At 31.0% G+C, this 13782-nt stretch overlaps 1 protein-coding gene across 1 annotated transcript; it reads right to left on the reverse strand.

Moving 5' to 3' along the window:
* Nucleotides 1-31: 31 nt before the first annotated feature.
* LOC120336947 (atlastin-2-like) lies at nucleotides 32-10772 on the reverse strand. Its single transcript, XM_078110039.1, has 9 exons — nucleotides 10626-10772; nucleotides 6167-6298; nucleotides 4807-5006; nucleotides 4246-4383; nucleotides 3871-4026; nucleotides 1353-1424; nucleotides 1018-1243; nucleotides 397-579; nucleotides 32-103 (listed from the first exon to the last, which is right to left on the reverse strand). The coding sequence occupies exons 2-8, from the start codon at nucleotides 6252-6254 to the stop codon at nucleotides 434-436; spliced, it is 1026 nt and encodes a 341-aa protein (XP_077966165.1). The 5' UTR covers nucleotides 6255-6298; nucleotides 10626-10772; the 3' UTR covers nucleotides 32-103; nucleotides 397-433.
* Between the last annotated feature and the right edge of the window lie 3010 nt (nucleotides 10773-13782).

Genomic DNA, 13782 nt, shown 5'->3' on the forward strand with positions numbered 1-13782 from the left:
GGGATAAAACCGAATTAAGGCCCTAACTTACCTTTTCAATTTCAACTTTATACTTCTCAATAGATGCCTGCATTACTTTTGTGCTGAATGAATGAGCAGCTTCCTGTGTGATAAAAATAAGTATAAAAAATTCACATTTGGAGAAAAATATCAATATCAAACTATATCAATGTAGATGGAAAATTCATTTGTATAAATTCTGAAATCAACGCAATATTTTTTCTACGTAAAATATCTAATGGTTTAAAACTGTAAAATATGAATTCAAATTTTTTTCTCATTCTAGTAGATAAGCTTCTTCTGAAGATTTTTAACCCAAATAGTCAATCAAACTAGTCACGTTTTCATCAAGACAAAGATTCATTTAAATATACAACATCGAAACCATTTAATCACCTCATATAATGTCCTGATTTCTGGCAGTTGTCCCTGATTAAAGCATGACTAACTGTAGACATAGTTCAAGTATTTGATTTCCAGTCAACGTTTCATCTTCAAGTTTTTTGATGACAAGATTTTTTGGATGTAAAACTTTTGTGGCAAGTTCCTGAACCATGGTCATGAAGTCTTCATCAAGATCTATTTAAATAATAAACAAAAGATAAAGATACAGGAACAGGAATATGCAAAATTCTGGTAAATGTATATTAAACGGGTGATAGATCACAGTCAACCGAGTTTAATGGCTGAACAGCTTTATGAAAAATAATTTTTGAAAAGTTCGAAGGAACAAATTCAATTAAAATAAATAAAAATAGATTAGATGACCATTTTGCCCCAACCATGTATGAAATTTGTTCAAATAAAATTAAAGTTAGATTAAAATTGAATAAGATTATACTTACTATTCATTTATCTTTGTAAATATGAAGTGAAGCATATTTAATGAGCCCAAAATTAAATTATTAATTTTATTTGTCAACTTGAACAGCCTATTTCAAGTCACTACAAAAAAAACTGCTACTTAATAATTTAAATTTCAAAGATTTTAAAAATAATGAAACATTTAAGTCAAACCTTCATTTGTAACATTTATTTTACTTTTGGTCAGCACATCATCTCCTGGATGAGGCATCAGGAAACATTGAACGTTACTAAAAACTTCTCGTACTGATTTTTTCACGTTGTTCACTTCAGTTGATCTCGATGTTCGATTCAAAATTCCATCGAGATAATCCATGCCGCCATCACCATATTTGTGCTCGAATTCATATTGCCAGTCACGAACAAGGAAAGACAAAGTCTACAAGAGGAGACAACGTAGTGTTCATCTTTACAATGAATGGAATTCTATAGAAAAAGTCAATTGAGTGCACTATTTGGTTGCAATTGATATTAATGAAACTTCATACCTGAAATGGCCTATTGCAAACAATTTCTTTCCTTACGTCTCTTGTCGCAGCTTTTGCGTGATTACTGCATAACTAAAACGTATAAAACAAAATTATTGCATGTGATTAATTCCAGCGTGGTATTTTATCACATCTAGGATTGTTTCGTTAAATATCATTGTTTCTGATGTTGCTACAAGTAACCTTTTGGTAAAATATTACAAACAGTAGAACAACGCTAAAATAATGAGACTCGAAGTCCAAAACAAAGTCTTTTGCAATACCGATACCGTAGTTTTCCCGTTTCCGACTGACCATTGCTATGATCGGGAACGCAAACGTGGAACGCCACACCACACAGTGCTTATTTTTAAATTTCGATGAGATCATTACAAACCAAAACCAATACCATAAATCCTCAAAGAAGTTTTAAAATAACTAAAATCAATAGTCTTTCAGCTATAACAATAATCTTAAAACATTGAAAATAGGTTCAGTATTTTTGGAGAAAAACAATTACTGAATACACTAATAACAACATCATCAACAGCAAATAATCGCAAAAAAAAACATTTATGGGTGTATTTCGTGTCCAATATTTATCAAAAACTTCCCGCCAAATCAATCTGAGTCTTCGGAAATCACCTTGCTGAAATTATGATTTAGATAAATGTCATTAGTATTACATATTAGTAATACGTTTTGTTTAACGTTTGGATATTATTGCTTTGAATTCTACCTTGCTTCATTTGTGTATCGCTACTCAAAACTTGTGTTTTGTGTTAAAGGTAGGTTTAAGAATATTTACAATACATAAAAAAAAGTTGACATAATTTTGTGTTTAAGTAAAATTATCCTGAACTGGTTGCATTTAAAAGAATGTTAAATATGATTATACTCAGCGATTTCATTCAATATTATGGTTGACTCGTGGTATCGTTGTTTCATGAGTGCTATACAGATTTTTGATTATACACAAAATAAACTTATAAAATAAACCAGACCATTTCAAGAATACCACGTGCATAAGATGTTGTTGTCTACTTACTTAGAAAAAAAAAACTTGTTGAAACCAAATCTCCTTGGCACGTTAAAAAAAAAATATGTGTTGTTCTGCAAAATAAATATATTACCCATCCATGATGGATGGTTGGAATCTTTGACCAAACTGTTTGTATTTACTATGGGTTCCAAGAACGCCATGATCAATGGAACATAAACAGTACGCGCATACAGTATAATGCATTGACGAAATGGGAAATTCCAACAACTTTTTGTCTTAGATTATATTCGAACAAGGCCACGTAATAGACATATAGCCTACATGATTCAATTATGAATTACCTAAACACAACGCGGCAATAATCTCGCTAAACTTTGCATTTTTAACCTAGTTCAGGTAATTTTTGTTTAAGAAAATTGTGTTTAGATTATTGCTTTCTTATTTTCAGAAATATATAGAATTTGTTTCCCTCCTTTTTTTTATAAACAATGCCGATAGAATATGGTGATCCAATTGTATGTTAAATACTTGTATCAGTCGTTTATATTAATAAAACCAAATAACATTCGTGATATAAGTTTATACACAAACTTGGTCCGTATATCTTAAAGTAAGCGCCTGAGCTAGGGCTCTATATTTGATATTGCGTATTGCACTTCGTTAAGGATATCACATTTTGAAGATGTTGATCTTTGCATTTTAAAAACATACATTTCTAAAGCAAATCACATTGACAAGTTTTAAAAAAATTGTGTTGTTGTGCTATCTAAAAAATATCCCTTCCGTGATGGATGATTGGAATTTAGTCGAAAATGCTTGTTTTTACCACAGGTTTCAAGAACCAGTGAACCATGAGGCATACAAACCGCAGACAGTAGATCGGCTTGACGAAATGTTGCATAACGTCGTAAATGGCGAATTCCGGTTACTCTTTTCAACTTACATTAAATTAAGACAAAGACCACATAAAATACATACATGATTCAATTATGTGTCATGTTCACCTGAACGCAGTATTAACCTCGCGAAACATTACTATTTTAACCTAGTTATAGCTGGTACTTTTTGATTAAGGAAATTGTATTTAGACTATTCCGATCTCATTTACAAAAAATACATAACATATTTCACTTTTTTAATAAACAGTGCTAATAAAACAAGCTAATCCAATCGTATGTTAAATACTCGTCTCAGTCGTTTATATTGAAAATTCGTGAGAGCCATTTTAAGCTTGATCGCAGCGCATGCGTGCAAACACTCGAGATACGGATAGAATGTCTAAGCAATATTTATAGTTAAACAACAATAAAGAAGGTTAAAGTTGAACCTAAAAACATAAAATTTGCTGGAAAATTTGTTGGAAAATTCGGAAATCACATTGCTGCAATTATGCTTAAAGGCTTCCATAAATTGCCAATTAAAAATATAAGTGTGTTCTCGCTAGTTTTCATTAATATGAACGACTGAGACAAGTATTTGACAATCAGTCTTACAAATTCGAGGTCGTGCATAAATTAAATAAAAACATTAACAAACCTGCAAATGCTCCAGATCTCTTTCTTCAATTCTGTTCATAATATTTAGTATTTGGTGTGAACTCAGCAAAGTGCTGACTGATAAAATTCTTGCATTTGTGTCCGATCCTGTATCTGTATCAAACAATCCTTGTGTATCCATTAAAAGAACAACAACCTGCTATTGAATAAAACAGAAAATATTCAGGTGATTACTTTTATCGTCTCAAAAGAAAAGAATTTTACAATTAGGTCAATTCAAACAAAGATCTTCTCTTCTCTTACATTAAATTGTTCAATTTTTCGATGAATAGACACTTTCAATTTTATTTTATATCATTTGGACGTATTAAAAATGTTCTTCTGTTAAATATTACATGACGGAAATATTACATACGTCATTTCCGCAATCTTCTACAACAAAAATTTCCGGCCACATTAATATTCCTTTCGTATGCGCTTCTGTTCCTTTTTCCCAATCAATTCCATCTGTAACTTTGGTTGATTCATCTCCAATCCAATCGCAGTTTTTCCACTAAAAATAAAGAGTTGAAAATGATAGCAGCTTTTCTCTCTAATGATTAGAGTCGATTGTTATAATTGTGAGCGAAAACATTTTTTGCATTCATTTCATGCAATTGAATTTTGAAATAAATAGACGAAATTTAGCACGAAAAATAATATTTCAAAAAATAAATAAAAAAAAACCTCACCCTTTGCAAAATAAATTAGATATTTGAGCAATTTAATTTTAACAAAAATGGGCGAAATCTAGCACGGAAAATACCTAATCGAAAAATAAATAGGAGAAGATTGGGGTTGTTATTCAAACACATTAAAATTATATCACTTCTTTATCAAAATTGACTGAGTTAAAAAAATAATATTTTAAATGAAGTTGACATAAAGTACTGACTGAAAAATCAAACTAATCAAAATTTGAGAAGTAACAACCTACCCCGTTTTTTCGCAGATACCGAATGAAGAAATTCAGCAGAAACGACTTCCCTGTTCTGTATTGCCCAGCAACAGAAATGATAGATATCGGTTTATCACCTATCAGTGGGTTTGAAAGTATTCTTTTTAAGGCATCGAGATTTAATTGTAAATTACCATCTTCGTCATATGCAATGGGTATAAGCTTATGGTCTGAATTACCTGTAGAATATATTGAGTGATATTTAAATCGCTAATTGCATCGCAGATGCAGTGAAGGGGAATTGGATAGCCAGAGTCACTTCAATATAGTCAAGATATTTTTCGATCAAATCGAATAATGTTATAAACATATATAAGATATATGAAACACAAATATATTAATGACTGGGAGAAATAATTATAATGGTACAGATAATGGTGAACTGAAAGAGTGTGATGTCTGATTTCAAACTTTAAGGCCACGCTTATGTTATATTGTTACTTCATTGTCTGTCTAGGGATCAGCGTTTCCCAAACTTTTTCGGCCACAGAACACCAAAAAATGAAAGGGTGAAATTGATAAAGAAAAACGTTGTAATTGCAGCGGTTGCCAACGAATTCGTCATGGAGAGTTGCCAAATGCACCGCGAAAACTAACAGAATTGTGTTAAACATACCTAAAATATGATTGAATATTTTAAATATTTCATTTATTATAAATGTTTTATTGTACCTTCATTGAATGCTTTGTATATGGATCAACAAATTTATTTTACAGTTCTATGTCGTTTACTTTCAATTACGTAGTGTCTGCCTCTAATGTCACGTCTAATAGAGATTGTACTTGCTGCAACTTCGTAAGCTGCAGTTTATTTATCTGCTGAATCGAGTTTAGCGAACATGAGTACTTTTTTCAGCATTTCGAAGTAATACCAGGCAGAGATGGCGAAAGAAGTGTTGACCGTTTGCCTTAATCTTTAGACCTGTTTGTTTGTCTATACCTATATAGCAAAACCAAAAGGATTGCTGCAAACTTGATAATGAATCTAACAGTCAAAAATCTAGGCCGACGGTTAACGAAAATGCCACTACCCTACCTTATTCGCTTTATGCCGACGTTGACGCGATATTCAACGGTCATTTGGGCGACATATTCACGATCCCTAGATCGCCATGGCGACCCATTTAGACCTATTTTTGATTTATTTTTCTCTGAACGCTCGGAGGCGCTCGCGGAACACAGTTTGGGAAACGCTGGTCTAGATTGGGATACGTTAAGACACTGTGTAGAATGTAGATAGTGTTTTGAAACAAAATTAATTGATTCTGTGAAATGTCTCATTTGTTTATTTAAACAACCAAAATAATCCATTATTATTCAATTCATGTATATAACTCACTTTGTCTTCTGTCAATAGACCCCTGAGCTCTGTTAAGATCTTCTCGATTATATAACTTGCTTGAAATTGTTTTGCCACCACATGCCATTTTCTCATATAAACATTGCAATTATCCACAAACTCCAATTGTATCTATACAGAACAAAATATTATATTTTCAAATGATTATTTAATTAACAAGATACATTTTTCAATATTATACTGCCTTTTACTTCTTCTTTTCATAAAATAAATACACAAAACATTAATTTTCTGCATTCATTTTTGAACTGAAAAAAAAATAACCGTTTTAGCATATGTATAAATAGCACACTACGATCAGAATGAAATATTCAAAGTAGGTATTTTCCCAGAAATGTCATATGGTCAATCAATCGAGATTATCTCCAATTACCTTCTTCTTAGAATATAGTAACTCGTAAGTTCCAATCCATTATACCAATTAGAGCTTAGGATGAACAGCCATTTACTAGTGAGATTTAATTCAATAACTGTTCAGATTACAAATAAAATGTTACCATTTCATTTCTACACATATTATTTGCTACTTTCGTAAAAGTTTAGAAATAATCTAATCTAATTATCTTACAAGAAGGAGGAAAATATGACCTGACGATGCACTAACTAATATTGGCAATAATATTTACAAATGCTCTTCTTTTAAAAATTATAAGACACACTTTTTAATGAAATAATGGGATAAATACATATAAAGAGAAGCTCTCAAAACTGTCATCATATTGCTATGCTTATAAATGTCAGGTATGGAAGTCAATATTAGGACGGAAAAATTGATATAATTACGTTAACGACTTGTAAAGGGAAATCGAACTCAAAGCATGAAATATTTCCAGATTTTTGCTGAAGCGATACTACTTCATATTAAGCACGTTGCAGATTGGAATTGATTACAACGAAGCTTGCTTTGTCTTAAAACAGATATGGATAATTCAAGCTACGTAATATTTTTCCGATTGACATCGTCAAAACGAGAGTCACTAAGACTAATTAAAAAAAACTTGAATTGAAATATAAAACACGATAACATTATACTCATTGTGAAATGAAAGGACAAGTGACAAACTAAAATCATTGCATGTCAAATATTGTATACTGTCTGGATATGTAAACTAAACCAAACCAATAGTATTGGGATATCAATATATGCTATTACATGGTGAGAATTATTTTTTTTTATCTATTATCTAGTTTGGTAGAACATAACAACTTCAAGCGCATTGGATTTATTTATTCTGTATGTTAATGAAATCGCTAAAACCGACCAACTCAAAAATCCCCTAACCAATAAAACCTACTTTTACAGTATTCAGTTAATTCTTTTCTATACAATTCATCCAATATTACAAATTAAGCATGTTTTAAGAGCAAGTGAATTGTCCAGTGGAATTATAATATTAAAAACATGAATAATGTCATAAATACAAACAGGTTTACACTACCAGTACTTACTCCCAGTAATATCGCTATACTAACTTATTGAATGTCATCATTGCAAGCATAAATATAAACACTAATTTTCATCATTTCTTACAATTGTATACATTATGCAACTGTGAAGGTAAATCCAATACACAGCTGTAAAAATTCTGTATAACTAGATAAAATGTGTAAATGAAAAACCAATACACAAAAAATGCGTTTTATAAGCATTCGGGCAATCTCTTACTTATACAAAGATTCGGATAAATCAAGTTCGTTTTCCCATTGAATTTATGCCAATATTGTAATGGTTTGTATGCTAGTAAAGCTAAGTATGAGTCAATAGTTTATTTCAAAGTTACAGTCAAATACATAAATGCCTTTTAAAAATTTACATTAGGCTTCAATTTAGGTACTTATTACGTCAAGTGATACTGTATTATTAATAGTCATTCTAAAAAATCATAAAATAGTTTCAAATATTCGTTTACGTATCTCTATTATAAAATATTTAAAATGAGAATTGTGATATTATTCTTTGTCCCAATGTCCATTGAAATCGGCATAGGGTAAAGCATGAGGTGTGTGAATAAAATAAGATATACTTATACATAATATTTCTTGCGTATAATAAAACGTTGTTCGGACATATATAAATATAACCAATTAATCGTCAATAAGAGAAAACACTTAAGCACATGAAATCGCTACCCCAATTCGCTCACTTTCAATAACTTCCCAACATTGGGTGCTATGTGCACTTACATAAAGTTTACCGATCGGAATAATACTGAAGTTTTCAAAGGTCATTTGATCAAATTTTTGATAGTTTTTATACCTATTATTATTCCAAAGTTATATTTACTAAATAATTCAAATATTTCAAATTACTTTGTCACATATTTCTACGAGATGTACAATTTCATCAAAGAAGTGATTCAAATATAAAGTGGTCTCGTTATACTTTTTGTTGTTATTAACGTCTCTGAACTCAACTAATTATTATTGTTCATCGGTTTGAATTCTTCCCACAAAGGAAAATTAATAATCTATTATAATAGTTTGTTCCGTCGTGTTTTAATTTTATCAATCTTCACCACCAATAGTCACCAGAGACAAACAGCCCCCCATATATAATACCCTTCGTAGCATTCAATTTTCCGTAACCTAGTTATACTATCAAACAATGTAATACCTGATGATTTACACAATTCAATTATTGACAAAAATGTTTACTTCCAAATACAAGCTAGGTTTGGCTCTTAATATTTTTCTAATGATATTATGTTAATAAATTTTTTTTTTAAGTTAAAAATTTTACCTTACGATAAGAAAATTTACATTTTATTATTTAATGTATGCACAAAAACTTTGTAAAAGCGAACAATAATACCAAATATTATCTTTCGTTAATCTACATATAATGCTTACTATAAACTGGATTTACTTGCAATATCATGGGCTTTATTTTAAAACAAAGAGGGGTAATTAAAGACCCACATTTACGTGTTTCCTTGAAATCGCAAGACAGAGTGTGGGGGAAACAGAATAGTCAAAATGGACAATATCAGATTATATATTTATTTTGTAAAGATGTAGATAAAAATTTTATTGTTATTACCATTACAACTTGTAAATGACAATCGTGCGCAAAGCATAATTTTTTTTTAAATTTTGCTCACTTGACAGTGGATACTCCTAAGTACATTCAATTTGTGACAGGGACAGATAAATTCTGGTGAACGACATATTCTGGGTCATCGTAAAAACAACTGTTGAAAAATTTGTTTTAATATATGACGAATATTTCAATTAATTAAAGTTCAATTTTTATTTTATTTTTTTTTCATAAAAGGCAAACATGGCGAAAAATATATTAAAAATGCTTGCTGACAAGATGCTACATACAAATCACAATACGGATTAGGTTTAATTTCGTTAGCTGTGTCTTTGCTTTATTAAACTATTAGAGATAACTTAATACATCGAGATTTTCTTCGTACCATCGTCGAAACAAGTGTCGCAAAAACAAAATACCATTTTTAAGGTGAATAACAAGGTTATACTTCGCCCAACTTCCCTTCAGAATCAGTTTGTAGCGATTTTTTTACTGTTAGTTTCAATCCCGAAAAATATAATTTGTTATAATTTTTTCGAAATACATTTCTTGAAGTGAAAAGGAATAAAATAATTCCAAATATTTGCTGACTTGCATTAATGCTGCATTAAATTTCAATGAGATTGGAATTGTTTGCTGCAGCTGCTTGGCTTTGTTTAGAAACAAAAGGGTACTTCAAGACACCGTAATAATATCCGCCCAAGCCATTGTCAAAACAAGTGTCGCAATTACAAAACAATTAAAATGGCAATTGTAGCATTTTTCTTAACCCCAGTGTCTTTTAATAACAGCAACTGTTACGAGGAATGAAAAAACTGATAAAATATGATCATAGTAATTCTTGCGTTGCCTACTATCCGATCATGATCGAGCACCTATTCAAATAAACCAAAAAATTTATTGAGTAAGGTTTTCCGGTGGGTCTCAGTCTCACGGGTTAGACCTAATAACAACGTATGGATACGATTGTAATAAGTATATCCGACATACAGATAATTCATGATGTGCCTTAAAAATATTATCTCAACAAACAGATTTTAATGCACGATGCTTAATTTTTTTTTATTTTTATTATATACCCAAGTTCTAATATAGTCAGCAAAAGACGTTTTATTCACGAAAGTCGAGTATCCTCACTGATAAGGCCGTTGTTGTATGTCTGGTTGAGCATCTAACTATCCAACAATGCGTACATTTGCACAGATACCATATAATATAGTACAGCAGTAAATCCAGTAGTATTATACAACATATGAATTCGTTTTAATAGAATAATTTGCAAATTGCGTTAAGCAAAATGTCACTATTGAATATGCCTTTTTAACAAAAAGTGAATGATTCAGATCTCGTATATTTGAAAAATAATTCTCGAACAAAGTTTAAAACTTAAAAATTTCTCACCTTGATATGAATCGGGTAAACCTATTGCCATCACACGAAGATAAAAAATGTTATAATATTCAACAGTTATAATCTTCTGATTTGTGGAGTGCATCAAAACCATATACTTTCTATAGCATCCTTTTGTATCAAAATTAGTTCAATACATAATCTGGTCAAACAATAAAATATTTGGAAAAATATAAGATACAAAAATGAAACAGCTAAGTATTTTCCCGCATTCCATATTAAATTTCATCACGGCCATTCTTACATATCTATATCGGTGAAGTGGAGTCAATTCTGTAATTAATTGTAATTTAGACAATCTCATCTCTAATCATTTCATTATCTCTCAATATCCCCCTCCAAAGAATAAAATCTAAAACTTTATACATTATGAATAAAATCTTGGCTATGCCAATTACCTGTACATCTCGAAATATGCTTTTCCGAATTCACAGTAAACTAACGAAAAATGCACATTATTATTGGTTCGTCGTCTGTTCCATAGCGCCACTTTGAGGATTTAGTAATTCACGCCTAAGGCATAATCGAATTCCAAGAAATTAATCTTATCATCACGTGAATGGGTGAAAAAGTTTATAAGGTAAAAAAAGGTCTTTGTGCATAGATCAGTCATGGAAATTATCTGAAATCTTTGAACAATCAAACTTATACAAGCTTTTACATCAATCTCAATTAAATTGAATAAGCTCGAAATATTCAAGTATCTTGTTGCGGCGTTTGGTATATAGCAAGGTTGCGCAAGATGTTTGCCCACCTAGAATGTTTGGCCATGTAAGTGTGGCGTAAAAATTTGATGAACAATATTTACCGTGTTACAAAAGCAGAAATGAACATTAAGCCTCGTGCCAAAAATGAATCAAATCTGAACTTCAACAATATTCTTGAGGTATTTTATGAGTAAAACATCAAAATTTGATTTTAGTTTGGTTGTGGAAGCAACATACGGGCCAGATTGAATCAACCAACGGCCGGATTTGTCCAGCAGGCCGTAGATTGCCCATGCCAGGTATATAGGCACCAATTGCATTGAGCCAATGTTTTTTAACATATAGTTCGGGAACAAATCTTTGGTTAGCATGAAATTTGCTTTTGGTCGTTTGTTTTTTAACAAAAATCTATTACTATTACTATCTATCTATTACTATTACAATCTATTACTGCTATTATTATCTTAGTAAATTCCATTGTAAATTTAATATTTGGTATCAAATATTGCACAATGCATAAAACTTAGCAGATGCTGTAGGTGCGAATGTTGGTTGATTGATTTTGTGACAATATAAAACATAAGCATCACATACCATAGTATGTGAGCATTACATGGTTTTTGAGTTGCTTGAGAAAAAGTTTGAAACCACTGCATTAAGCAACAGTCATACTTAACACTCATCACCCAAGTTTGTAATACTTTTCACATCGTAATAGAAAATATTGCTATGTTTTAATTTCACGCCCAAATGCATATTTGATATTTGTTACGCACGAAACCCCCGAAACGAATATCATAAGAAATTAAATTATTTGAAACCCGAACGCATACTAGAGTATTTAACATTTTTTTTCTTATAAAGCGTGGCTGGGATGTTCTCGCTCTTCTTCGTTAGTGGCGGAGGATTTTTACAGTTCCCAAAACTAAATTAAACAAAAGTGCAGTCAGAATTATTACATTTAAGAGTAGGAATTAAAAATAGAGCTTCAATTTAATATGACGTTTTAAGATTCGCAGAATACTTTTAGCTACATAGGCATGTTACGATATATATTGATGTTTAAACTATTACAATACAGATCGAATATATGCACTGAACATCTTATAATTGCAAATAATTTGTATGAAATATTACAGCCAACGATAATCCGATACTTGGGAAAAAAACATATTAGGAATAAATGAAGTAAATACCAATATAACATCGAGCTTCTTATATAATTTGAATATCGACTCACAAAATAAATTCTACAATGCAAAGGCCCATAAATTCATAAAAATCATGTATTTGTTCACACCCCCTTCCATCATCATCTATTTTTTTAATTTGACACCGCTCATCACTCTTCCAATTTGTTTCAGAACGTGGAATTGACGAAAAAGTTGCTCCTGGTCTTTCAAATGTCTCTGTATCACTTCGATTCATTTCTTGCAGCTTTTCTACCGTCGTTGATTGGTTTGTCAGCATCAACAACTGTTGCTCAAACTGTTTGAGACCGCACTTTAAGACCATTGTTGCATTGGAAACTATTGCAGGTAATTATATCATACTATTTTTACTATTTTATATTTCTATCTAGGCTCTATTCAGGTATTATCGGTTTTAAAATACCTTTTCAGTTCGATTCAATTTATCAGTTTTTCTTAAACATCATTATGATTTAACTGAACGTTCGATCGCGCGATCTCTCACCTGAAATACTAATATAGACATATATTTATTTTCACAAAATAGTTTTTAAATTATTTCACAATTATTATTTGACGCTCAACACATGTAGTCTTGGCTAGGTATTTTGGCTTTAAGATCAATCCCATTATTTAACTTTTCAAGCCCAGCTGCAAAACTAAAGGAAGGTTTTCCAGTCCAAATATTTTTACGAAACCGATGCTTGTCAGCATTTTATGTCTTTATACTATTGACCAGGAGGAAATAAACTGATTAACATTCTTTTCCAATTCACGAGTGTACCAGCGAGAAACATGATTCAAAAATCGAGTGACATAATTGATAAAATTCATTTCAGTTTCAGCTCTAATGGATCTTGCAACAGCCACAATCTACGCTGTTATCACGAAGACAAAAAAAATTTTCCGCTTTTAGGTTCTCTATGGGCAAGATTTGGATGGGGCATTCGGTGCAACATGTGCCAGAGTGTTCTGGCTGATTCTACCAGTTATTCTATTTTTAAAATCGTGGTATAATGGCACCATTAGAAGAGCGTGTCTGCTTTTGTAGCAAATTCTAGTTTTCTAAAAATGGATGGGAAGTGGAATATTTTCTGTCTGTTTTGGAAATCACAAAATGCATTTTCAAAAATGCAACTGGTAAAAATTTCATTACTTTAGGCGACCAAATCTAATGATGTGTTGAATGTTTATTAGTAAGCATGCCGTGAGTTGTAAAAGCATTCTTCAAATGCTTAGTTAATTGAAGTG

The sequence above is a fragment of the Styela clava genome, chromosome 2 (genome assembly GCF_964204865.1).
Source record: "Styela clava chromosome 2, kaStyClav1.hap1.2, whole genome shotgun sequence".
Taxonomy (NCBI): domain Eukaryota; kingdom Metazoa; phylum Chordata; class Ascidiacea; order Stolidobranchia; family Styelidae; genus Styela; species Styela clava.

Coding starts and splice junctions, on each gene's coding strand:
- LOC120336947 (XM_078110039.1), bottom strand. CDS start 6,254: ATGGCATGTGGTGGCAAAACAATTTCAAGCAAGTTATATAATCGAGAA. Junction 1,244..1,352: donor TTTGCAATAGGCCATTTCAG/GTATGAAGTTTC, acceptor CTCCTCTTGTAG/ACTTTGTCTTTCCTTGTTCG. Junction 580..1,017: donor AATAAATGTTACAAATGAAG/GTTTGACTTAAA, acceptor TTATTTAAATAG/ATCTTGATGAAGACTTCATG.